At 43.8% G+C, this 27791-nt stretch overlaps 1 protein-coding gene across 6 annotated transcripts in view; it reads left to right on the top strand.

Annotated features, from left to right (window-relative positions):
* AIMP1 (aminoacyl tRNA synthetase complex interacting multifunctional protein 1) overlaps positions 1 to 27791 on the top strand; it is a 118830-nt gene that overhangs the window by 32377 nt on the left and 58662 nt on the right. The window contains exon 1 of one of the 6 annotated variants that reach the window (XM_073601971.1): positions 23376 to 23524. The exons of the other annotated variants lie outside the window; for them this stretch is intronic. Within the exon in view, the coding sequence (XP_073458072.1) occupies positions 23421 to 23524 (104 nt within the window). The 5' untranslated portion in view covers positions 23376 to 23420. Of the gene's footprint in view, positions 1 to 23375; positions 23525 to 27791 lie in introns of those variants that run through there. 6 annotated transcript variants of the gene reach the window in all.

A 27791-nucleotide genomic window follows, 5' to 3' on the forward strand; every position in this document is an offset into this window, starting at 1 on the left:
TTCTAGGCTGCAAACCATATGGACTGAAATTTGGGGAGTCTGTGCATGTTCTATTTCTTTCATTTGTTTCAAAGTATTACATTTGTCTCCTAGGGAACAGCAATCAATAATAAAAATTGAAGTGAGACTTCTGTTTTAAGGACACTTGCAAATGGGGTAGTTTGCGATTAGATGCAGGAGGACCCAGCTGTGATTCCCTGCGATTAGCTGTGGATGGGAAGTCCCAATGAAAATAATGGGAAGCTGAAAGCTCCTGCAGCGATTTGTACTGCTTGCATGTAATCATTCATTGAGCATTTACAGTGGAAAGAAAATACAGGACAAATAAAGGACATATACCCTGTGCAATTCAATTAAAGACAACCTGAAAATGTTGTTTAGTGGCAAAACAGCAGTGTGTAGACCTTTTCTTTCCACTGTACCTGCAAATGATCATCCCTGGACGTAGGGTCAATCGCTCACAGGTAATCATTCAGTGATTGAATACATGTGAGCGGCTGCGCTTAAAGGATTCTTGATTTGAGCTTCGCTAAGTGCAGATTACTTTGAGAGGTGTTATCAAACCTGTGACACACAGACATCTTTAACCACTTCCCACTCAGTGTGTGTGTGTATATAATAAATATATACACAGTAAAACCTTGGTTTGAGAGTAACTTGGTTTGAGAGTGTTTTGCAATACAAGCAAAATTTTTTCATAAACTTTGACTTGATAACCAAGCGATGTCTTGATATTTAAGTAGTGTCATATCACATCTGGGTATAAAAGAGGAGAGAGGCGCCTCTAAGTGTAGCAATATGGTTACATTTACTGAAGGTACAACATTTAGCAACTCGCATGGTTGATGATTAAATTAGGCACATCTACTGCAGGGTAGTCTTCCCTGTCACGATTGCAGACTGACAGCGGTGAGAACTGGCGGTGCGGAGGATGGCTTATGTGGACAGCTTTACCCCGGATGCCTGCATACTTCAATGTGTCTGTTTTAATCATCAACCATTTGAGTTGCTAAATGTTGTACCTTCATTAACCGCTTCAACCCCAGAAGATTTTACCCCCATCCTGACCAGAGCACTTTTTGTGATTCGGCACTGCGTCGCTTTAACTGACAATTGCACAATTGTCGTGAGACGTTGCACCCAAACAAAATTGATGTCCTTTATTTCCCACAAATAGAGCTTTCTTTCGGTGGTATTTGATCACCTCTGTGGTTTTTATTTTTTGCGCTATAAACAAAGAAAGAGCAACGATTTTGAAAAAAAGCAATATTTTTTACTTTTTGCTATAATAAATATCCCCCAAAAATATATAAAAAAATTAATTTTTTTCCTCAGTTTAGGCCAATATGTATTCTTCTACATATTTTTGGTAAAAAAAATCGCAATATTGGTTTGCGCAAAAGTTATAGCGTCTACAAAATAGGGGATAGTTTTATGGCATTTTTATTATTAATTTTTTTTATTAGTAATGGTGGCGATTTTTATTGTGACTGCGACATTATGTCGGACACATCGGACACTTTTTACACTATTTTGGGACCATTGTCATTTATACAGCGATCAGTGCTATAAAAATGCACTGATTACTGTGTAAATGACAATGGCAGGGAAGGGGTTAAACACTAGGGGGCGATGAAGAGGTTACTTGTGTCCTAGGGAGTGATTCTAACTGTGGGGGGATGGGCTTCAACTCACATGACAGCGATCACTGCTCCTGATGTCAGGGAGCGGTGATCTCTGTCATGACACAAGGCAGAATGGGGAAATGCCTTGTTTACATAGGCACTTCCCCGTTCTGCGGCTCCGTGACACGATTGCCAGGTGACCAGCGACACCGAGTCTGCGGGCACGGTTACGCTGTATGCGGCGGTGCGTCTGCAGTACAAATTTATTAAGTGTAATGTGTGTTTTCTGAGCACTGCGGTGGGGTTTAGATGAGAATTCCAGGCTCATGGAGTTGTATGGGAACGCTTCCGAATCGCACATGTGTTCAGGATTCAGTTCAGGATTTCAGCACAGGTTGCTCTTCTACTACGGGAGTGGACACCCTTTATCTACTATGTATTGGCCAGCACTGAATTCGCAGCAGTGTCAAAAATCAGGTCCTGAGCCTCGCATCAGAACCACATCAGAAGCGCACATGAACTACCGAACAAATGCTTTTTCTATTCACAGAGTAAACGGATATACAGTTTGCACCAGACATGTGTGAACCCAGCCTTTAAGTGAAATGTTGGGTATCTATTTACTTGGATGCATTAATTTTCATTAAGCCCGGGTTTCACACTATACAGGGCTGCGGATCGCATGGGAGCGCTGTGCGTCCCTGTTTCAGGGACGAATCAGGGCCGATTCTATGCCTGAATTCGGCCCTGAAACGGAGCCAAAGACGCACAGCGTTTTTGTGCAGTGCGCTCCGCAGCCGCCCCGGAGATATGTGAACCGGCTCCATAGGGAACCAGTCACATTCTCCTACTGTGCGAATTAGATGCGGGGAAACGCACATCTAATTCGCATAGGTGTGAACCTGGGCTTATTTTATCCTAAAAATTATCTTTTGAAAAATGACTACACAAATATTGTATTGCATAAAATATTGCAACATCCAACATTTTATTCTCCCGGGCCTCTGCTTTCAAAAAAAATATGTTTGTAGGTTCTAAGTAATTAATTTTCTAGCAAAACAAAAAAAGTTAACATGATTTTGAAATGTCAGCATTGGCCTGGACAGCAAGTGGTTAATGGAACCTTGCATTCATTTCTTTTAGTTTCCTCATTCAGCTCTGGAAAGTGTCTCATCCCTTGCCAAACAGGTCAGGAAAGCATTACACTCTGATTGCACTGCAGTTGTTTAAATCTTCTTACTTCAGTACTGTACAGGTTAAAAATAGTTAAAAAAAAAAAAAAAAAGATAGAATTTATAAACCTATAAAATGTGGGGCGCATATTTGAAACCGTTTTTTGTTGCACATGGTGACTTTGGTCTATAACAGATGCAGATGTTAGAAGAATTTTCTTCCAAGAAATCAGGTTGCTCTAAAAATTTATTGTTCACAGAATGGAGTTAAATTTGATTCTTTGTGGCCCAGCTTTGATCTTAAAAAAAAAAAAAAATATATCTCTACGGTACATTTTGTAATTTTTTTTTTAATCTATCATCAAACTACGTTTTGTAATTTTGATAAAAAACATCTTTTTTGGGTTATTAGTGTGATTTAAACCATATTTAGTGCTTTTTGTTCAAATTGAGCATTTCCTTTAGCTAAAAGAAAGAAGAGTTGTCCAAAGTGTTTTATGTGGTTGAGTAAAAACTAAAATGTACTGTGCTTCCTCTATTGGGTATTACTTAAACAATCCTGAATCTGCTTACTGTGCTGTACCATACATAATATGTAAGACATTTACCAATTCTCAAGGGAGAGACGTGATTCTATGGGAATCTATACATTTAATAGTGTATGGCTGCATGCAAAAAAGCTCCTTGTAAGCCCTCCTCCCCTGCCACATTTGGCAGGTAATTTTTTTCGGGGTGAGCGGGTACTTAGTTTTGCCAAGTACACACTTCCACTTCCGCTGCCTACTTTTGGTCCTACTTCTCCTTTAAAGTAGAAGTAAACCCTCCTATTGTTTTCAGCCAAGGAAGCTGCCATCTTTGCCTCTGTTTAAAGGGGTTGTAAAGTTAAATTTTTTTTTTTTTTAAAAATAACAAACATGTTATACTTACCTTCACTGTGCAGCTCGTTCTGCACAGAGTGGCCCCGAACCTGGTCTTCTGGGGTCCCTCGACGGCTGTTTCAGCTCCTCCCCGCAAGCATTCACCACCTTAATGCGAGCTCCCTTGCATGGTGGTGAGTGCTTGCGGGCGCGCTCCCGTGATACAGCCGGCGGCTATAGCCGCTCGCTGTATCACTCGGCCCCGCCCCCCCGGCGCGCCGCGTCATCGGATGTGATTGACAGCAGCGCGAGCCAATGGCTGCGCTGCTTTCAATCCATCCACTGCAGCCAATCAGCGACCAGGCTGAGCTGCAATGAAGATGACGAGAACGAGCAGCGAAGATTCGAGGCGTCAGGTAAGTAAAACGGGGGGGCTGGGGGCGACGGTATTGTCAAGTTTTTTCACCTTAATGCATAGAATGCATTAAGGTGAAAACATTTTTACCTTTACAACCCCTTTAATCTACAACTGCCATGATGCTGCACATGTGATCAGTTATGACACCAGCCATTGGATGGTTCGACAGTTTGATGGACAGCACAACCAACCAGAGTGTTACATTTCCGGCATGTTTTATGGATGGGTTTACTTCCGCTTTAAAAGGCAAAGTTGAGATTTTCTAAAAGTTCAGTTTACTTCATCACCTTTTCGTTTTACAGAAAGTACCCTTTGCTTTGTATGGTTTTCATAATTTGCTCAGTTTGACTTGTCTAACTGTGTGACAGGTTTACCTTAAAGGAGAAGTACAGCCAAAGCTTGTTTGGCTGTACTTCTACTGTGGATCACAGGAGTACGCTTCGTTCTGCACTCCTGTGACCCTTTTTCAGCAGATAGCTTGCTGAAGCTCGCTCTCTCCAGACGTCACAGCGCCAGTCCAGGCTAGGGAGAGATCGCAACCATGAAGTCAGGATCCGTCCACATCCCTGGACCAGCACCCTGCTAAGCCTCTCAGTGAGCCACTGAGAGCCTGAGCCAGCTGCTCCTGCCCCTCTCCACAGCTCTGTGGAGGGGGGGGGGGGGCAGAGCAGACAGCGGTGACTGACAGTCACCAGCTCTCGGCTCAGGGAGCCCTAAGAACTGAGCGATCAGCAGTGTTTGATCGCTCAGTTCTGAGTGTTAGAGACAGTGGGGAACAGAGGCAGCATCAAACTGATGCTGCATCCACCTAGGTAAGTATGATTCTGCAAAAAACAAAACAAAAAAACACATCTCTTTTAAGAAATGAAGTGTGCATAATCTTAATATTGTGGTGCAGATGTATTCAAAATTGCCACTGTTGGCTTTTTAGACATGCAGACAAAGGGTTCTTAACCACTTGCTGCCCGCCATGTAGCAATATGACATCGGCAAAGTGGTTCTGTTATCCTGACCGGACGTCATATGACGTGATCAGGATAACAAGCCGCTGCGCGGCGATCATTGTTGTGGAGTGTCAGTCTGACACACTGCAACTTCGATCTAAGCAAAGAGTCCAGAGACTCTTTACCTCATGATTAGCTGTGTCCAATCACAGCTGATCACTATGTAAACCGGAAGAGCCGTGTATCCGCTTTTCCTCACTCCCGTCTGATAGATGCGAGTAGAGGAGAGCCGATCGGCTGCTCCCCTGACGGGGGGTCTGCGCTGATTGGTTATCAGTGCCGCCTCCCTGAGGATGCCCACCCAGGACCACCAGGGATGGCCGCCACTGATGACCATCAGGTATGCCACCCATGGCCACCAGGGATGCCAATGTGTGCCCACATATGCCAATCAGTGCCCATCAGCAATACCTGCCAGTGCCTCCATAGCAGTGATGCCCATCAGTGCAGCCTTTCAGTGTCTCATATCGGTGCCCATCAGTGTCACCTCATTGGTGCCACCTCAGTGCCCATCAGTACCGCCTTATCAGTGCCCATCAGTGAAGGAGAAAACTTACTTATTTACAACAATTTACAGAAACGAAAAAAACATTTTTTTTTTCAAAATTTTAGTTCTTTTTTTTGTTTATTAAAAAATAAAAGCCCCAGAGGTGATCAAATACCACCAAAAGAAAGCTCTATTTGTGGGAACAAAATTATAAAAATTTTGTTAGGGTACAGTGTAGCATGACAGCGCAATTGTCATTTAAACAGCGACATTGCTGAAAGCTGAAAATTGGCTTGGGCAGGAAGGGGGGGAAAGTGTCTGGTGTTAAAGTGGTTCTAAAGGTTGAAGGTTTTTTAACTTTCATACATTCTATGCATGAGGATAAAAAAACCTTCTGTGTGCAGCAGTCCCCCTAGCCCCCTTATACTTACATGAGCTCCCTCTCGATCCAGCGATGTACACGAGAGCAGCTTCTCTCCGGGGACTCTCCCTCCTCATTGGCTGTCACTGCTGTCAATCACAGCTAGACAGCCAATGTGAAAAGAGAGGGGGCGGAGCTGGGGTTGTTTGGAAACAGTCTACCTGCCGAGTTCCCTCAAAAACTGTGTGCAAGTGTACCTAGAAGAATTGATGCTGTTTTGAAGGCAAAGGGTGGTCACACCAAATATTGATTTGATTTGGATTTCTCTTCTGGTAATTTTTGATACAAATAAACTATCAACACTATTATTTCTGAAAGCCTTCCTAATTTTCAGAATGTTTTCACACCCGCCTAACAATTTGGACAGTAGTGTATGGCCCAGTTCTGATGAGCTGTTTGATGAAGAGTTTTGACACGTCTCCTACAATAAGAGCATTGGTCAGACTTAGTAGACATTGGAACTACAAATTAATTTTAGACCAAGCCAACCCTCCAACCCCCCCCCAACCGCTTTATGGGAAAACATTGCTGGAGAAAAGGAAAGACACCTGTCAATGAAAACGGTTCAGTACTGTAGGATAAGAGAAACATGTGAAGCTTGGTCCAAAAATCACAGTGCATCAGTGAATATAATGTATTATACAGGTGTCTCCTAAATCTACAACCTAGCAGGATTTATGAACTATCCAGGCAGTAGAAAATATATTGCTTTCCAGAGAAAGGACTTCAAAAGTTGGTGGCAGCATTTATTTCATTACTTTTTTTTCTTATTGGAATGTGCCCACTCTAAACATATCATTTTGTGTACTGTAGTTTTCATTGTTTTTTTTTGTCCGCTTTGAGAACTGGCCATTCCATTTGGCCATGTTGGCTTATGTTTCAGGGTGCAAAGCCAAGAGCCCAGTTTTAAGCTGGTCATACATATACAATTTTCCTATTCAATTTCCTTTAGATTTACCTTCAACTATGTAGTACAAGGGCCTGCCTGACTGCATAAAAATTGCAAATGTTCAGGTCTGGCCTCATTTGATATGGTTTTGGTAAATCTAAAGGAAAATTGTATAATGTATGGCTAGCCTTGCAGTGGAAGCAGCAATTTGCTCAGTATGCTCAGTTACCCTTTAACTTTGTGCTGGTGAAATGTATTTTTGTTTCATAACAGGGATGTTGCTATACATTCAGGGCCGGTGCTAGACTATTTTGCGCCCTAGGCAAGACTAGCTACTTGCAACCCCTAGACAAGAATAGCTACTTGAACTCTGGGGACCCAACATCAGGGTCCCCAGAGTTCCCCCCTCTTTTCATCAGTGCCCTGAGAGTCACCCCCCCCTTACATCAGGGTCCACAGAGTTCCTCCCCCCTTACATCAGGGTCCCAAGAGTTTGCCCTTACATCAGAGATCCCACTTTCATTGGGCTCCCCAAAGTCTCCTCTTACATCAGGGTCCACGTAACCCCCCTTACATCAGGGTCCACGTAACCCCCCTTACATCAGGGTCCACGTAACCCCCCTTACATCAGGGTCCACGTAACCCCCCTTACATCAGGGTCCACTTAGCCCCCCTTACATCAGGGTCCACGTAGCCCCCCTTACATCAGGGTCCACGTAGCCCCCCTTACATCAGGGTCCACGTAGCCCCCCTTACATCAGGGTCCACGTAGCCCCCCTTACATCAGGGTCCACGTAGCCCCCCTTACATCAGGGTCCACGTAGCCCCCCTTACATCAGGGTCCACGTAGCCCCCCTTACATCAGGGTCCACGTAGCCCCCCTTACATCAGGGTCCACGTAGCCCCCCTTACATCAGGGTCCACGTAGCCCCCCTTACATCAGGGTCCACGTAGCCCCCCTTACATCAGGGTCCACGTAGCCCCCCTTACATCAGGGTCCACGTAGCCCCCCTTACATCAGGGTCCACGTAGCCCCCCTTACATCAGGGTCCACGTAGCCCCCCTTACATCAGGGTCTCCCAGAGCCCCCCTTACATCATGGTCTCCCAGAGCCCCCCTTACATCATGGTCTCCCAGAACCCCCTCCTTAAATCAGGGTCCCCAGAGGTCCCCCTTTCATTAGGAGCCCCTAAGTTGCCCCCCTTACATCAGGGTCCCCAGGGCCCCCTTACACCAGGGTCCTCAAAGTGACCTTACATCAAGGACCCAAAACCCCCTTACATCATGGTCCCTAGAGCCCATTCCCTTTCAATAGGGTCCTCAAAGTTAGAAGGGAAGAGCAGAGTGGGGTAAGGAGAGTGGAGAGGTTTAAGAGAATAGTTGTGGTAGTGGAAGGGGAGGAAGGAGTATTGTGAAGACCCCAGCTTACATTAGGATCAGTTCCTACTCATTACAGCAGTAGGCTACAAGGCAGGTGGAAGCTGGAAGTCTGGGCACTGCGACCAGATAGGTTTGGCGGAGGAACTTTCTCCTCCTCTGAATGCCAAGGCATGGGGGAGGGGCAGGCCTGATAGGTTGCTAGGACATGGGCAGTCCTAGAAACCAAACCCTAGCGATGAGAACAGGGGGCAGCGGGGGTGGATGCTGTCAGCTGCTATACATTCAAGGACGGCTCTGATTGCTGCACAACCTGCTCTGTTGCTGAGCGGCACGGCTGTGGCAGCAGATACACTGACTTGGTATTTGGGGTTTGGACCTGTCAGTAACTGGCTGTTGCTGTACCCTAGGCTGCCTAGTTTGCCTAGTGGTAGTACTGGCCCTGCATACATCTAGTAGTTTGATTTGTTTACTATAACACAAATCCCATGAAAGAATTGTATCTTTCAGAAATGACTGTACTGAATAGGCACTTCAGTTGGTAGGTAGGTTTGGTCCGTATTTAGGTTCAGATCGAAACTGAAAGCAAGCTGTCACACCCCCTAATTCAGCACCTAGGGCATTCCTTGCCCCACAGCGACACATAACAAAGGGGCAGGGTTCCTTCTGACATATTTGACATACTATTGTCCAAATATGGTAATTTGTCCATACTAGGTAAATTATGTCACAATCATCCCCGCCCCTTTGTTAAATGTGGCTGAGGGTTGGGGAATGTCCTGGCCATGGCTAATTGGGCACCGATTTTGCAGGAATGACAGCTTGCTTCCAGCTTTATTCCGGACCTATGTTTGGACTGAAGCCGTGCACATCTCTGTTGAGGAGTAATAGTTTTTCTCTCTTGTTTATTAAGGAATCAGGAACTGTTGGGCTATACCTCCACCTACAGTAGAATTTGGACACTGGCAAATAAATAACAATGACCAGCCTGGTATTACCCTCCCCCTTCCAATATGCCTCATTTTTGCTAGGGACCTAAGAGGACAGATGCCCTTTCTCTGCTAAGAAATGGTTAACCATTTTTGCTAGCTGTTTTTCTTGTTTTCAAGGAAAATTTGTTTTCTTTAATCAAGATGTTCCTACATGATGCTTGAACCGGTCTTTATGCAGCTATCCGTATTGGTGTATCCTCACAGTTTTGAAGGCTATAACTGGACCTCGCTGGACTGGATGATTGCAGGACTTGCCTGGAATGTGCAATTCTAGCACTGGGCTCTGCATTGTGGCACTTTCCAGACCCTTGAGTCCAGAGCCATGGTACAGCCTCTAGGTTGACACTGTCTCTGAAGACTCCATTTGTGAGTAAGCCCTGTAGGCCAAACTCTTCATTACTTAATTGGGCAACATTATTGTCCCTATTTTTTATCGGTTTACTACAGTAAGGATTAAAACACAGAGGGACTGAATGCTAAACATTCCTGCGCTCTTATGCCTGTTATTCAGTTTGAGGTAGCACCTTTCTGACACTGTCCCTAATCTCAAGAGACATGCAGTTCAATCTTGGTTAGTCCTTGCTGCCACCTACAGTGACCTGGTAACCTTCTGCTATCTGAATCTCTCCTGCAGCAGTTTTGCGACTACTGATGGTTTGCCTAGTATTGGACGCTAAGTTGTCACTGCCTTGCAGCATGACATGTCCAATTGCAGATGCACTGGGGAGTGGTCCTGCTGTCCATATAAAGGGGGGCCAAAGTGCTCTTTCTAAAGAGCCTGACATGGACCGCAAGGAAGGCTATCCCTTGCTTGACTCTCTTTACTTTTCTATACTTTTCGGAGTCTTCCTTAGCTACATTGGAGTGAATCAATCCTCAGTCTTCTTCCAGGGAGATTTCATTGCAGTTATGCAAGATGTGCCTGTGGCCTTAGCGGCTTCTGAGCCACCTTCTTCGGTGAGAAATCTCAAAAATGATGCATGATATTGCCCCACAGGAGTCGCAGGCAACTGTCATTGCTCTCAGCCTTGAACTGGCCAGTTCGGCACTTATTCGGTGGGCACAACCTAAGAATGAAAAAACAGCCTGTAGTTTCTACTAGTGTTGCTACCTGTCTAGGATCCCTCAGAGGTCCTAAGATTACTAAACCTTTTTTCATGAGCTTACTAGTGCCAGACGTCCATTATAGAGACTCCTTATAAACCATTCATACCTTTCAAATCCCTATATAGATTTGAGGGGTGAGTTGTCCTGCTATGGATCCAGTGATTTCTGTGTAGCGGTAGGTTGCTACTAGTTACTAACATCCACCAAATCACCCTGCTGCCAGACCCCCATATATAGCACTTCTGAGACAATGAGCAGTCATTTGCGTAGTTTTGTTGCGGTTATTGCGGGATACAACTTGATTAGGGTAAAGGAAGATATGGGGTGCCCATAGCACTTATTGAATTGTCATCACATTTGTAGAACATTGATTAGCAGCTTTAGCCCTGAAAATTATGCACTTCTAACATTCACAGTCTGTTCTCCTGCATATCTCCACTGCAGACTATTGCTCCTCTGCCTCCTCTGCACTGACTCCTGCAGAGTATCACTACCTCGATCTCCTTTTGCACAAATCCTTTACTACAAAACTGTTAGACTCCTGTCTCATCACTTCCAGTAAGACAAAAAAGGATCACTCTGAATTACCCCAGTTTGCTGGCTGTGCTTTGTTACTGTAATAAAGTCTCTTGAATGGTGTTGCTTCAGCAAATCAATAAGCCAGAGGCATACGATACCTCTCCCCGACGGCTCAGTGAATTTGGTAGCTACACAGTCTTTTGGATGGTATTACCAGAGTGCTTTTCCAGGCTGGAGATACTCGGTACCTCTCCTGATGGCCTAGCACATGGCAATAAGCGGACTACTGCTCCCAGCCAGTCTATAACTGCAAACGCTGCATTCCCCGGCCACAGCATTCTGCACTACTCTCAACAATCCCCCTTTGGCTTCTTCCACACTGAACTTCTCCAAAGTGCGAGTCCTGTGTTCTGTCACAGGACTCTGTTCTACTCTCATCAGTCCTCCTTCTGCTTCTTCCTCACTGACCTTGTCCAAAGTGCAAGTCCTGTGTTCCCCGGTCACAACAGCTTGACGCTAACTCCATGGTGAAGATCTATATCCAGGAATACACCCTAGCAGCTCCTCCAGCCCTCCTTCGCTCTCGGCGTGCCCCCCACGTGGGGACGCCCTGTGGCAGCTACTTAAAACTCCATTCTCCTTTTTCCTGCACCGTGAGAATCCCTTAGCAGCATGTGACCCCAGCTTATATGGGAGGCCTGCCCCCTGCCAATATCGAATGGGAATTGGTCATGTATCCTCACATGAGCTGCCTGCCACTCAAACTTCAGGTCCAACCTCTGTTCCAGAACAATCTTCCTGAAAGCAGGGGAGGCTCCTCTGAGTCAGAGCACAGTTGATCACACCCACTACTATACTAAACACTCTCAGCCTCAAATCAAAACAAACAGGCCTAACCTAAAGTACAGGCCTGTCTAAATTTGCCTACACTGATATCTTAAACACAGAAAAATCCTATTCTAGCACCTACCTAAAGGTAGAGGGTGCTACATCTGTTTTTTTATATGCAGTGCCTTGAAAAAGTATCATACCCCTTGAAATTTTCCACATTTTGTCATGCTACAACCAAAAACATAATTACATAATAAGTACATTTTGTATTAAGCCTCCTTTTTCTCTGATACCCCAAACTAAAATCTAATGGAACCAATTGCCTTTAGAGGTCACCTAATTAGTAAATATAGTCCACCTGTGTGTAATTTAATCTCTGTTTAAATACAGCTGTTCTGTGAAGCCCTCAGAGGTTTGTTTAGAGAACCTTAGTTAACAAACAGCATCATGAAGGCCAAGGAACACACCGGACAGGTAAGAGATAACATTGTGGAGAAGTTTAAAGCAGGGTTAGGTTCTAAAAATAAAAATCCCAAGCTTTGAACATCTCACAGAGCACTGTTCAATCCATCGTCCGAAAATGGAAAGAGTATGGCAACTCTCTGTAAACCTACCAAGACATGGCCGTCCACCTAAACTGACAGGCCGGGCAAGCAGAGCATTAATCGGAGAAGCAGCCAAGATGCCCATGGTAACTCTGGAGTAGCTGCAGAGATCCCTTGCTCAGGTGGGAGCATCTGTCCACAGGACAACTATTGGTCATGCACTCCACAAATCTGGCCTTTATAGAGGAGTGGCAAGAAGAAAGCTATTGTTGAAAGAAAACCATAAGAAGTCTCTTTGCAGTTTGCCAGAAGCCATGTGGGGAACACAGTAAACATGTGGAAGAAGGTATTCTGGTCAGATGAGACCAAAATTGAACTTTTTGGCCTAAACGCAAAAACTAACACTGCACATCACCCTGAACACACCATCCCCACCGTGAAACATGGTGGTGGCAGCATAATGTTGTGGGGATGCTTTTCTTCAGCAGGGACAGGGAAGCTGGTCAGGATTGATGGGAAGATGGATGGAGCCAAATACAGGGCAATCTTAGAAGAAAGCCTGTTAGAGTCTGCAAAAAGACTTGAGACTGGGGCGGAGGTTCACCTTCCAACAGGACAACGGCCCTAAACATACAGCCAGAGCTACAATAGAATGATTTAGATCAAAGCATATTCATGTGTTCGAATGGCCCAGTCAAAGTCCAGACCTAAATCAAATTGAGAATCTGTGGCAAGACTTGAAAATTGCTGTTCACAGATGCTCTCTATCCAATCTGACAGAGCTATTTTGCTTAGAAGAAAGGCAAAAATTTCACTCTCTGGATGTGCAAAGAAGGTAGAGACATACCTAAAAATACTTGCAGCTGTAGTTGCAGTGAAAGGTAGTTCTACACAGTATTGACTCAGGGGGGCTGATTACAAATGCACTCCACACTTTTCACATATTTATTTGTAAATAATTTTGAAAACCATTTATCATTTTCCATCCTCTTCACAATTATGTGCCACTTTGTGTTGGTCTAGCATATAAAATCCCAATAAAATACATTCACGTTTTTGGTTGTAACATGACAAAATGTGGAACATTTCAAGGGGTATGAATACTTTTTCATTTATAAGGAGGATGCGCTGGTGTTTAAAGTGGACCTTCACAGTTAAACAATTTTTTTTTTCACCTGGCTCCTCCCACCTCCTGCCCCCACAGTTGGCAGTTGGATAACAATTCCTTTATTTAAAGGTTTTTGGAACTTTCTAGTGCAGCACTGAAAATTTGTCGTCCCCCCCCCCCATTCTAGTACCTCCTGGAATTGTCACGTCAAATACCTCAGGAGGCAGTTTTACTGACATGTCAATTTATTCAAATGGCGCTTTGCTTACTTTTGAGTTCCTGTACATTTATAAATCATATCCGTGCTTTTAAAAATATTTATTTTTTAAAGCTGAAGTAAAGTCCGCTGCACATATCTTTGCAGATATAACTCTTGCTTTCATCTTTGCCCTTTCTTCTTCGAGTTTGGCATGATTGTCATCTTTATTGGCCAGATTGGCATGACGAAACACTTGTGCATACAGATGAGAGTTAGTTTATCCTAGTTAGTTAGTTCATCCTAGTTGGAAAAGCATGCTAAGAATGTACACTGAGCTGCACACGAACGGTTCAATGTTCATTCTGAAAAAGCTTGCTGACAGGCAGCTAAGAAGCATTTATTACAGAATCGGCATACAGAGTCTTTTCTGCAATAAGGTCATATTCACACTGAAAAGATGGGCAGAATTTTTTTTAAAGGCACCCTAAAAACTGCATTTGTGTCAGAAACCATGAGTCAGACTGAGACAGGATTACAGTTAAATCACACTTGTTTAATAATAATAAAAAAAGGTAAACAGAGTAAATGTAGTCAGAACATAGCCAGAGTTCAGGAACCAGAACGGATAGTCAGACAAGCCAAAACGTCAGGGAGCCAGAGATGAGCACAGTAGAACAGTAAGCAGGATCTGGAGCCAGAAGGAATGTCAGCCAAGCAAGTCTTTAACAGGAACACAGGAGAGTGTCTCTAGAGATGTGACCAAGGTGAAGGCAGAGATCATCTGGACTGGATGGCTTAAGTAGGCAGGACTGACGAGCAGGATATCATCAACAGGTGAGTCACTGTGGAGATAGCAATTAGCCGACGGCTGAGCAGCCAGCTTTGAGAAGGAAGAGCTGAGCCCAGTCCTGACAATTTGTCATGTGACACTCCACGCCTTCTTTGGCACACTTGGTGTGCACAGGGCAGCCCATTCAAGTGAATAAGCTGCCCCATGTGTGAACCGTGGAAATGCACAAAAAGCATGCAAAAAAAGCAAGCGTGAACGCGCATTTCCGCTATGCGAAAAGTGAATGAGACCTCAAAGTCTACTTGCTAGCATTTTTTATAAATATAGGTCCCTTTTAAAGCAGATGCAGTTTATAAAGCTATAATTATAAATTGATCCCAAAGCGATTCCAAAAATGTATAAAAGCTGGGTTTTATAGTAAAAACAGATATAAAAGAACAGATTAAAAGCTTGTGTAAAAATAATTTTACTTATCTAATCCATTGCATAACTACCACTGCTGTTAATGGTAAGTTAGTTTTTTTATGTAAATGTTGGAAAGCTTGTACTGGAAATTTCAATTTGAAACACTTTGGGTAGCCATGTAGTTCTGATCTAGTTGAAAGTATCCCATCATTCAAGCTTGAGTAGCTCTAGGGGTTACAGAAATGCTTCCTCGCTTGCTAACTTATCAGCAATGTTTCACAACTTCTCTAGTTACTAGTTGATTAGTAGTAGGGCTATTTTGGGGCAATGATACTGCAGACCTGGCTTGTCATCAAGTAAAATGACCATACACATTTTATTTCTTAGCTACCTCTCAGACTTTGTTGCAGCTGTCTTCTTCTTGCTGATTTGTTTTGTGATGAACTCTCCCAACAGTCAGTTCAGACAGCATTTCTTAATTGGGAATTACACTCTAGCTAAGGTGTAACTAGAACTTTCAGGGCCCCCCTGACCCACTGGTCACGAGGCTATTCCCTCCGAGCCCAGGCCGCTTTGCTCTCATTGTGGGGTCCTTTATTATGACCCCGCAGTGCAAACCCTTCAACATGTTCTGCAGCAGGCCCGCTTCCTGTTGTCTTGGAGCCCCCACGTGGCGAAAAGTGCGACCTTTGTGACCCTGGTAGTTCCACCACTGGGTGAAATGCTCTGCAGTCTGGGGATGGGTGGAATACTCTGCAGCGTGTCATGGGATGGGTGGAATGCTCTGCAGTTTGTCATTGGATGGGCGGAATGTTCTGCAGGAACATGGATGGGCAGAATGTTCTGCAGTGACATGGGATGGGCAGAATGTTCTGCAGTGACATGGGATGGGCGGAGTGTTCTGCGGGAACATGGGATGGATGAAATGATCTGCACTGTATCGTGATGTGTGGAACTAGGGATGCACCGAATGGGTTTTTTGGTGCTGAAACCCATACCAAAAATGAAAATTACACTAGGCCGAAAACCGATACCGAAACAGCATCGATACCGAAAGTGACTGGTTTTAAAAAATATTTTTATACAGGAGATGGTCAGAGACTGGGGACATGGTACAGGAGATTATCAGTGATTGCAGACACATTATAGGAGATGGTCAGAGACTGGGGACATGGTACAGGAGATGGTCAGAGACTGGGGACATGGTACAGGAGATGGTCAGAGACTGGGGACATGGTACAGGAGATGGTCAGAGACTGGGGAGATAGTCAGAGACTGGGGAGATGGTCAGAGACTGGGGACATGGTACAGGAGATGGTCAGAGACTGGGGACATGGTACAGGAGATGGTCAGAGACTGGGGACATGGTACAGGAGATGGTCAGAGACTGGGGACATGGTACAGGAGATGGTCAGAGACTGGGGACATGGTACAGGAGATGGTCAGAGACTGGGGACGTGGTACAAGAGATCAATGCAGCCTCACCAGTGTCCATCAAATGCCGCTTCACAAGTGCCTGTCAGATGCATCCTACCAATCAGCCAGTCAGTTGTAGCAGCCTGTCTGTGCCCGTCATGCAGCCTCACCAGTGCCTGTGTCCATATGTAGGAGCCCGCCAGTGCCCATGCCATGCAGCCTCACCCGTGCCCATCATGTACAGCCTGGCAGTGCCCATGTTATGCAGCCTGGCAGTGCCCATGTTATGCAGCCTGGCAGTGCCCATGTTATGCAGCCTGGCAGTGCCCATGTTATGCAGCCTGGCAGTGCCCATCTTGTACAGCCTGCCAGTGCTCATGTTATGCAGCCTGCCAGTGCCCATCATGTACAGCCTCCCCAGTGCCTGGTAATGCGATGTCACGCTGTGTGTCAGATCTGAATTGCCGTGCAGCCAGTTTCATCCCGGTACACCCCTCAGTCTCCCCTCCCTCCTCCTCCTCTCACTCCTGTCCTACACAGCCTCCCCAGTGCCTGGTAATGAATGTCACGCTCACACGCTGTGTGTCAGAGCTGGATCTGAATCGCCGTGCAACCAATGTCCCGCCTCCTATGACACGGCACAATGATTCCTAGCATTGGATCAGAGTTCCGTCTATCACAAGAGGCGATCTAGGAGGCGGGACATCTTTACATCGGCTGCACGGCGATTCAGATCCAGCTCTGACACACAGCGTGTTAGTGTGACATAAATTACCAAGCACTGGGTAGGACAAGAGTGAGAGGAGGAGGAGGAGGAGGGAGGGAAGACTCTGAGGGGTGCGCGGGATGAAACATGTGCGGCACCTGGCGGGATGGCCTCACCCCTTTTTTCGGCGCCATTATCGGCAACATTTCTCTTTCAGCAAATTGCCGAAAAGGCCATTTTCGCCCGATATGTTTCGGTGGCCGAAATTTCGGTGCATCACTAGGTGGAACACACACACAAATTTAAAAAACGCATATAATTACACCCATATGCATTGTGTGTTAGTATACACACAGCCTTACAAGAAATCAGCAGTACAGTACTGCACTTTAGGGGGAGGCATAGAGCACAGCACTCGGGAACACACCTCTCCCTCCTTTGCTGAGTGTATTTACTGTCTGACAGAGCTCCCAGTGCTGATGCACAATGGGGAGTTCGGTCTGACAGCCTTTCTCTACCACCTGCACAGGCCCCCTGGAGCAACTGGCGGGGGTGCCATGGTGACCCCTGTAGCAACGCCACTGCACTTCCTTGAGATGCTTACTGGAAGCATAGCCTATGTGCTCAGTAAGGCTCCTATCAGAGGGGTGATCATGCCGTTAGCGATTTGTCAGTTAGCGGCTTCATAGCAACAGATAGGCAGCCTCTTTATCCTACTGCTAGTGATTTAGTGATGAGCACCACAAACCAAAAACGCTATTTGATAAATTTTTAATATCCAAAGCAAACCAATCCATTCTTCCAAGTCTCCAAGTTTTATTTTGCTGGGAAATTGCTTTGAAAAACATCCCATATTATTTCTCACCGTGGCCCTCTTGAGTAAAGGCAGATGATTCATGTAGCATTTACTTCCTGGAATCCATCTATCCTTAGGTCAGGCGTGCAGGCAGGAGAGGGTGCTTAGCTGAGAAAACCCCTCCTTCCCTCCTGAAGACTCCTGGAATGTATGGCATCATTTGCCTAGGCCTGGAAACCAGGAAGTAATTTAAGAATTGTAAAATGTTTAAAACAAGTAAGTATGTTATACTTTCCTATCTATTTACTAATGCTAGCAGCAAAAGGATTAAAAATAGTGTTGATGAGTGAAGCTCTGCTTTAAATCGGAGTTTCATCTAGGCAATGTTTTAGTGCACCCATCCACTCCCACTCCCCTTTTGTCAGCAAATTGGTTATCTACGTCCTCCTTGCTACCTCCCACATACAGAACGTGAAAAATGTCAGTTATAAACACTTCTGACAATCACCAATCTTAAGTGGCCTTGGATATTTAAAAGTGACTGGTTATATAGAAAGCTGGGGTGGAGGGTGTTACCAAGCATGGGCTTCAGTAAATATACTCCTACTCACTCTTTGAAGTACTCTATGTGTGCATGCTGGATTGCAGAAAATATAAATTAGGGAAATGTGAGTGAACTTTCACATTTTCACAAAGCTGCTGTGTGCTGATGAATATACTTTACAGTATGTATAGCTCACTGCTTAGTAGGATTGCACTGATACCGGTATCGGTGCTGATACTAAGCATTTGCACAAATACTTGTACTCATGCAAATGCTCTGATACCCAAACCGATACCTTTGCAGTGCAATTAGAGCCCATCCAACGTGAATGGGCTCAAATCAATGTGATTTGAATAGAAACGTGGTGCAATTCCTGCCTGAATTGCATGCGATTTCCTGCGCCGCTCCTATGTGAACCCAAGCTTCTCATAGTGACTTCAGCTTCAGATCAGACAGGACCAGTGTGGGAAACTACCATATTTATCGGTGTATACCACCCACCTTAATTTTAAAAAGGGACGTTTCAGGAAAAAAACTTAATTTTGAAATAAAGAACTTTGAAGCAAAATAAGGGTCAATGCCCATTAATGCAGCCTTATCAGTGCCCATCTGCAGCCTCACCATTGCCCATGAATGCAGCCTCACCATTGCCCATCATTGCAGCCTGATCAGTGCCCATCTTCAGTCTCACCATTGCAGCCTGACCAATGCCCACCTGCAGCCTCGCCATTGCCCATCAATGCAGCCTCCTCAGTGGCGAATCACACACGGGGATCTCCTGTGTTCTCGGCGCTCAGTCGCACACAGTTCCACCTCCTGGAACGGCTCCAATGATAGACAGAACACCAGTCCAATGCCGGGAGTCGGGACATGTGACATCTATCCTAGGAGCCGTCCAGGAGGCGGGACTGCGTGTGACTTTGAGCACTGCGTACACAGGAGATCCCCGGCTCTGTGTAATCCAGCGGTGCTCGCCCCCTCCTTCCCCTCCGAGACATCCAGATAAATATTGATGTATAACACGCACACACGTTGAAAAAAGTGTGTTATAAATATGTCTGCACCGCATTCCTGTACAAATTGCATGTGATTCTTTGCAGTGCGATTTGAGCCCGGTCATTTTATATGGGCTCAAATTGCATTGCAAAAGTATTGAAATGAAGAGGCTGCACACCCCGAAAAAATAGCTTTATGGAAAAGTTCCCCCAAGGTTTTTTTTTTAGCAGTGCTGCTAAAAAACCCCTTGGGGGAACTTTTCCATATTGCCCCACTGCTTAGTTTTACTTTGGAACTCAGATCTTTAGCTGGATACTTGCTTGGAATTGTTCCCACTGTTTTTACTTTTTTCCAGTACAGTATATTTGAAATATTACTTGTGTATATCTTTTACTATTTGCAACCAGCAGGTGGGGCACTTGAAGTCGTTTGCCTCTTCTGTATAATTTAATTTAACTAAAATGTATGGGGATTTAAAAAACAAACATCCATAGTCACCTCATTGGTGTGATGCTGCAGCTGTCTATGTATCTCTAAACCCGGGAACTGAGTGATTACATGACCACTGATTGCTGATCTCTCCTTGTTTTCAGCGCAGAGAGCAGTGACTGTCAGTCACCGCTCTTTGCACTGCCTTTCAGTGCTTAATGGAGCACCGGGCTGGAGAGGGGACAGGCTTAGATGGCTTCGACTTTCAGCTTCACACCAGCTGTCAATCATGTACATAGGTAGATCCCAACAATATGGCTGGCATCCCTCTGACCCTGAAGTGGGTCTGTGATGTCAGCTGACAGCAGGCTGATTCTGGGTCACTGGAGTGTAAAAGTTAGTTTGCTTCTGTGACCCAGAAGCTTTGGCCATACTCCTCTCCATACTTTTAATGTTGTACTGTCAAATTTGTCAATAGCTTCCCCCCAGCTTTTATCGTTTGGCAGAGGCAGTCCTAAAGAGAGTATGCAATGGACTTTTTTATTAGAGCAGTTAATGTGTTTTTTTTTTTTTTGTTTTTTTGTTTTTTTGAGAAAAGGGTATAAACAATCATTGGTCCTAGAGATTTCCCCCTATATTTGCGTTATGACAACAACTTTCATTGCTTAATTGGCTCATTATTGCTTATTCATTAATCCTTACACTTCCCATTAATCACATTCACGGACTGTTATTTTACAGAATTTATATAGTAGTGCCAACCGTTTGTATAGCGCTTTACACCATAAGGGCAGACAGTACAATTTAATACAGTAGGAATCAGAGGGCCCTGCTCGTTAGAGCTTACTGAGGAGTGTAAATGCATTCTACTGGCTAGAATATTCATTAATTTTGGCCTCTGGAATACATTTTTGAGCATGTGTGCACGTTTATGTGCGTTTAGGGTCATAAGTGCATTTTCTGCTCAAAAGCTCCTCTTAGAATGTGCCTTCATTACGTTTGTGTTTTTTTTTTTTTGTTTTTTTGCACATGAATGCACATGAATGAGTGTGTGACCACATAGGCTAATATATATACATACCTTTACAGGCATTAAAAAAAAAAAAAAAAAAAAAAAAGCTAAGTGCCTCAAAATCAGTGAGCCAATGAGGAGAGAGAGGGGGCAGGGCCAAGCCACAGCTCCGTGTCTGAGTGGACACCCAGAGCAGCGGCTCGGCTCGGGTGCCCCCATAGCAGGGGACAAGAGAAGAGGAGGATCCAGGCTGCTCTGCAAAAACACTGCACAGAGGAGATAAGTATAACATGTTTGTTATTTTTAACCACTTCAGCCCCGGAAAGGTTTTGCTCCCTTAATGGCCAGGCCCATTTTTGCAATACAGCACTGCTTTACTTTGACAGTTGTGCGGTCATGCAACGCTTTACCCAAATAAAATTTATGTCTTTTTTTTTCCCCCACAAATAGAGCAACTCAAAATTGGAGAAATAGTGACTGGCTGTTTCTATATAAAGTGCATATTGTGCATGTTGACATCAAATAATGAATGAAGGTGAAAGGTATTAAAAAAAAAAAAAACAAAAAAAAAAACCTTTTAAATATAATGTGACAGCAACGTGCTAACATGCACACGTTGCAATTAAAGTGCTAAAAACCGCATTCATATGATGCTCAAGAACAATCCTTGTGTATGGTTGTGACAGCAACGTCCTGGCATGCACACGTTGCAGTTAGAGTGCTGGGGTGAATCACATCTAATTTTTTCTTCGTGTGCTAGACACTTTGGTGGGTAATAGCCCCTTACCTTCAGGTAATGGGGCAAAAGCAGGTAACAAAAGGGCTGTTAAGAGCGTCCGCCTATGGGTTCCAGCGCGTCCCTCTCTATCCTGGATCCTGGGTTGGAGTTCCCTCAGGTGTAATGCAGGGGAGTTGTATTCATAGGGGGTAATCGACAGAAGAGAAGCCCAATAGTGTAATCCAGTTTAAAACGTAATACTCTTTATTGTAAAAATGCAGGTACTCACATAAAGATTGACGAATCATGATGAAGTCACGTGGTGTGACGTCACACGTAGGGACGAGACAGGCTGCAAACACAGACAGAGGCATACGAGCTCGCTGCTCGTTGGATTGTTATTATTGCTTCTCAATCTTTATGTGAGTACCTGCATTTTTACAATAAAGAGTATTACGTTTTAAACTGGATTACACTATTGGGCTTCTCTTCTGTCGATTACCCCCTATGAATACAACTCCCCTGCATTACACCTGAGGGAACTCCAATCCAGGATCCAGGATAGAGAGGGACGCGCTGGAACCCATAGGCGGACGCTCTTAACAGCCCTTTTGTTACCTGCTTTTGCCCCATTACCTGAAGGTAAGGGGCTATTACCCACCAAAGTGTCTAGCACACGAAGAAAAAATTAGATGTGATTCACCCCAGCACTCTAACTGCAACGTGTGCATGCCAGGACGTTGCTGTCACAACCATACACAAGGATTGTTCTTGAGCATCATATGAATGCGTTTTTTAGCACTTTAATTGCAACGTGTGCATGTTAGCACGTTGCTGTCACATTATATTTAAAAGGTTTTTTTTTTTGTTTGTTTTTTTAATACCTTTCACCTTCATTCATTATTTGATGTCAACATGCACAATATGCACTTTATATAGAAACAGCCAGTCACTATTTCTCCAATTTTGAGTTGCACATAGCACCTTTTGTCCGCACTGTACATTTCGCTGGTCCAAGTATAAATGTACGTTTATTATGCACCCTATTCTTTTTTAAATTTAGAGCTAGTCACTGGTGCTTTGATAGTATCACGTTATTATATTGTAATTATGTGGATTTTATTTTTAGGCAATTGAAGTGATATTTTATTTGAGTATATTTATGTCATTTTTTATGCACTATTGAAGATACTGAACATTTAAATGAACATTTTTTAATACACATTATCCCCCACGTTTACGCCATTTCACCACTTTCCTACCTAGCGCATTGATTATTATTACTTATTATTTTATGTTCATCTGTTTTTACACTAAGGATCAGCGCAGCACCACCTACTCATATACATTTATCTAAAAGGTCAGGTGTTCACCTTATCGGTGTATGCGGCTTTTCCACCCTTAGCCTCTTCCATAACAGATAGCGCGGGAATAATTTCTCTTATTTACTAAGACTTTAGTATCAATTTAATATTGAAAGCAAACTCACCCATCCATCCATGTCTCCATGCTTTATTTTGTTAAGTAAGGGCCGATGATTCATGTAGCACTGATGCCTGAAATTCCCTCTTCCCTTAGCTCAGGCTAGCAGAAGGGGGTGTGCTTAGCTGAGAAAACTTCTCCTCCCCTTCTGATTAAAGAAAAAAAATGAAGCCATAAAGACTCATGGGATGTATGACCTCATTTTGGCCTAGGCCAGAAAGCAACTTAAATGTTAAAAAAAAAAAAAAAAAAAAAAAAAAGGTTAAAAGATGTAACTCTAATATATCCCTTCCTATCTGTTTACTAACGCTAGCAGCATTGCATTAAAAATCGTTAATTCATTGATCTAGTTTAGTTCCAGTCTAAAACAATCTGACTTTGTCTTTCACTTTGTTTCTTGGGATGGTCCTAGTTATGACAGCTGTGAAGTGTACACAAGTGAGCACAACTTGTGTTGTCTTCTATTTTTCTAGTGGGGTTTGGGATGTCACTGACACAGATTAGGTCCAGCTAGGCACAAGTGCTGTCTGTTCTCAGATGACAGGAGATCAGAGCAGGCTAAAGAATGTCACCCCATGAGTGACAGGAACCAGTTGCTGCAAAAGCTCCAGAGGAGCTCGGTCTGGTTCCAAATAGTCTTCCCTACCCCTCCGTCAGAAACTCTGCTCTGCTCTAAAAGGTAACGCATATCTTTTGTTTTGTTGATGGTCTGTTGTCTTTAACACACGGATGAAAATAATTGTCTGAAATACTGGTACAATCTGGTTCACCGAAATGTGTATTTTATTGTTGTACATAAAAGCTACAGGCTTCTATTCTGCTTTTGCAGCAGTTTCTGGATAGTTATCAGTGCACATTATGGAAGCGATCCTTGCCTTAAAAAAAAAAGTCTCAGATTTCTGGTTGTTAATGTTTGCTGCTGAAGCGCCTCTAATGCATGTTCAGGTTCTATACAGTTGCTAGTTTTACAGCTTGTTCATTAATAACATTTGGCTTCCTCTTTGCTGCATGATTGATCACTAAACCATGTGCTGCTTGTGGGACCTTTCCTCTTATCCTCTCAAACACACAGTAAAATACTTAACAAAATGTTGCTAATAATCATGGTATTATGATTTATAAAGTACTATTGCTGTCATTTTTAGGTATACTATTACTGATTGTGTAATACAGCACTTTGGCTTTGTTGAATGTAACTTGGTCTTCTATCTGCTGTCTATTTCTAAACATGTGCTTCTTGTCCTTTAACCACCTTCATCCCTCTCAGACATGGCAGATACAGTTCCTGTTAACATTTGTACCATTGTCAAAATGTTGCATTTGATATGCTTTTACTTGTAAGGCCCCTTTCACACTGTCGGACCGTTTAGGTCCGCCTGTCAGTTTTGTCGGACCTGAACGGGCATTCCATGCTAGTCTGTGGAGCGACAGATGTCAGCAGTGACATGTCCGCTGACATCCGACCCGGTCCGATCCGCTAAAAACAGACGGATGCCCCTACGTTCGCATCCGTCCCTATCGGATCGGGTGAGATCTGATGAAAACGGACATGCTGTCCGTTCTCGTTTGATCTCTCCATAGTAACCAGCGGCGCTTGACAAGCCCCTCCCCGCTCAGTGAGCAGAGAGGGACCTGTCATCCGCCAGCTCAGCGGAGATCAACGGAGAGATCTCCCACTGAGCTGGCGAACAGAGGCGGACTCCGATGCAGCAGATACACCTTGTGAGAATGAAGCCTTAGGCTTCATGTAGACGGGATGTTTCTCATCCTCTCCTGAACGCTGGAACATCACAGATAGTAATCCACGTTTAAAAACGCGTGTTTAGCAGCGTTTACAAGCCGCATTTGCGTTCAGGAGCGTTTACTAAAGATAACCTCAGGAGACCCTCCCAAATTATTAGAAAGCACTAAAAACAAGTATTTATTAACTATTTCAGCCATTCTGTGAGAGAACAGTGTGAATAGCAGCTAAGAAAGCAGTGTGCTTGTAGCTAGCTGTTATTTTTTGGTTGGTTTGTTAATATGTATCCCATGATGAGCATGTGTGAGGAAATGCTCCTGATGTTGCTTTTGCTGAGGCTCCAAAGATGTAGAAAATTGCATAAGAGGACCAGAGTTCATCGCTACTGGACACATCCATTGATGGCTCAACGCATGTCCACAGGATACTTTTCTTATATCTATGTTCAGCTGCATAATTACCCAGAGAGATTTTTTAATTTTACACGCATGTCAATTGCCACCTTTGACGTTCTCTTGGAAAAGGTTAGACCCCATCCAGTTCGCATGGACACCAACATGAGGAAAAGCGTGCCACCAGAGGAACGTCTGTTGGTGACTCTCAACTTCAGCGTCAAGTAATGCAAGTTGTGTATTGTACAGCATAATTGGCTGGTGAGAGGAATATCACATGGTATATCCAGCTTGCATACAGTGATTCATTGAGTTTTTGATGTGTTTTTTGCATTTTCCAGGCTCAAAAGTAATAAATACAATGTTTCCCTTTAAAAACGCTACTAGACGAAAATGTGCCTAAACGCCGCGTTTGGCGTTTGAAATGCCTCTAAACACAACTTCTGAACGCATTTTTTTGGGTTCCAAAAAAGGCCCTAAACACAACTGCCTAGAAACGACTGTAAACGAACCTGTGTACATGTACTGATAAGATAACATAGAGGAGAGTTCAGGAGCAGTTGAAAAAAATGCCCAAATGTCTGCCAGCAGCAGTGTACATGAGGCCTAAATATTTTAAATATCAAAAAAAAAGCAAACCCTGTTTAGAAGTATTTTTTTTTTTGAACAATTAGCTGTCCGCTTGCCAACCGCCTTACGTAGATGTGCAGCAGCAAAGCGGCCTGATGGATCATGTACCTAATGTGATTCGTTACAGCACCAGCCGATCAGCGGGTCTCAGCCAATGATTGACTGCCGGTGTTCTGCCGAAAACTCCAGCAGCAATAATTGGGGATTTGGAAGAGTTTCTGCTTTCTCAAAACACCGGCAGCGTATACACTACAGTACACCATATGATAAGTGCAAATTGTTAGTCCGCCTGCTAATAACCAACAAGATGGCCACCTCCAAGGCGGTGACAACTTTTTTTCTTCCTTAACTGGTGTTGTGTCAAAATAGCCAATTTGTCGTGTACCGTAGTGTACACACACACGCTGCTGGTGTTCTGTGGCAACTCATCCAAATCTCCAATTATTGCTGCTGGAGAGTACCAGAAGTGACGTGTTTGGAGATTCTGGCGAGTTGGAGTTTTTGGCAGAACGCCGGCACCCCGCTGATCGGCTCAGTGATTCATGGAACTGAGCTCTGTGATTGTAAACAATACAGAGCTCTGTTCACTGACAGGGGATCTTGCTGTTTTTTGTTTCTTGCTAAGCAGGGGAAAAAAAAAAAAAAAACAAGATCCTTAGTAAAAGCAGCACATATCACACACATTACACATAGTTAGGCACACATTTAACCCTTTGATCGCCCTAGATATTAACCCCTTCCTACCCAGTGTCATTCCTACCCACTGATCACTATTAATGTCACTGGTGGTGTCAGTGGCAGTTAGTCAGTTAGTGTCAGATTGTCTGCCGCACTATCGTCTCGTTATAAGTCGCTAATCGCCGCTCTTAGTAGTATAAGTGAAAAAAACTGCATATATATAATAGTTTGTAGGCGCTCTAACTGTCACACAAAGCAATCCCTTATTGGCTTTATCCATTACGAACGCTAAGTTTACCAGAACGAGCTGTCCCGTGTCGGAATTTCTTCTGAGCATGCGTGGCACTTTGTGCGTCGGAACAGGCCACACACGGTCGGAATTGACGCGATCGGATTTTGTTGTCGGAAAATTTTATCTCCTGCTGTCCAACTTTGTGTGTCGGAAAATCCGATGGAAAATGTCCGATGGCGCCCACACACGGTCGGAATTTCCGACAACACGCTCCGATCGGACATTGTCCATCGGAAAATCCGACCGTGTGTACGGGGCATTAGAGTTTGGCAGGCTGCTGGCAGCAGGGCTGGATGGTGCTCCTTTGCCATATAAAAACAATGCATTGTAACATGACAGAACTTTTTAATCACTTAAACTCTGGAAGGTTTAACCCCCTTCATGACCAGGCCATTTTTGCTATTTAGCACTGCACTATTTTAATTGGTAATTGCACGGTCATGCAACGCTGTACCCAAACAAAATTGTATATCATTTTGTTTCACACAAATAAAGCTTTCTTTTGCTTTGTACTTGATCACCACTGGGGTTTTATTTTTTATTATAGAAACCAAAAAAATACTTTTTTTTAAATATTTTTTATTTTCTGCTATAAAAAAACAAGAAAAATAGCCCTGGGACTTTAGATGAGGTGAGAGAGGTTGAGCCAATGTCCACAGTGAACACTGAGACAAAATCAATTTATTCATTTCAAAATGTTATGTAACTGAGCGGTAACAACAATGATTGTGGTAACTCACAATTATTGTTGTTACCGCTCAGTTACATAACATTTTGAAATGAATAAATTGATTTTGTCTCAGTGTTCACTGTGGACATTGGCTCAACCTCTCTCACCTCATCTAAAGTCCCAGGGCTATTTTTCTTGTTTTTTTATGCACTATTAGGGATGGAGGTGTCAGAGGGGTCACACCAGACCTTAATCTTCCTTTTTTTTACTTTCTGCTATAAAACATATCCAATTAAAAAAAAAAGTAATTTCTTCATACATTGAGGCCAAAATGTATTCTGCTACATGTCTTTGGAATAAAAATCCCAATAAGTGTATATTGATTGGTTTGTGTGAAAGTTATAGCATCTGCAAACTATAGTGTATATACTGGAATCTTTTTTTTTTTTTTTTTTTTAAATATTAGCGACTTATAGTGGGACTGTAATGCCGCGTACACACGATCGCTCATTCCAACAACAAAATCCATGTTTTTTTTCCTTC

Source organism: Aquarana catesbeiana, linkage group LG01 (genome assembly GCF_042186555.1).
Source record: "Aquarana catesbeiana isolate 2022-GZ linkage group LG01, ASM4218655v1, whole genome shotgun sequence".
In the NCBI taxonomy this organism is placed as follows: Eukaryota; Metazoa; Chordata; class Amphibia; order Anura; family Ranidae; genus Aquarana; species Aquarana catesbeiana.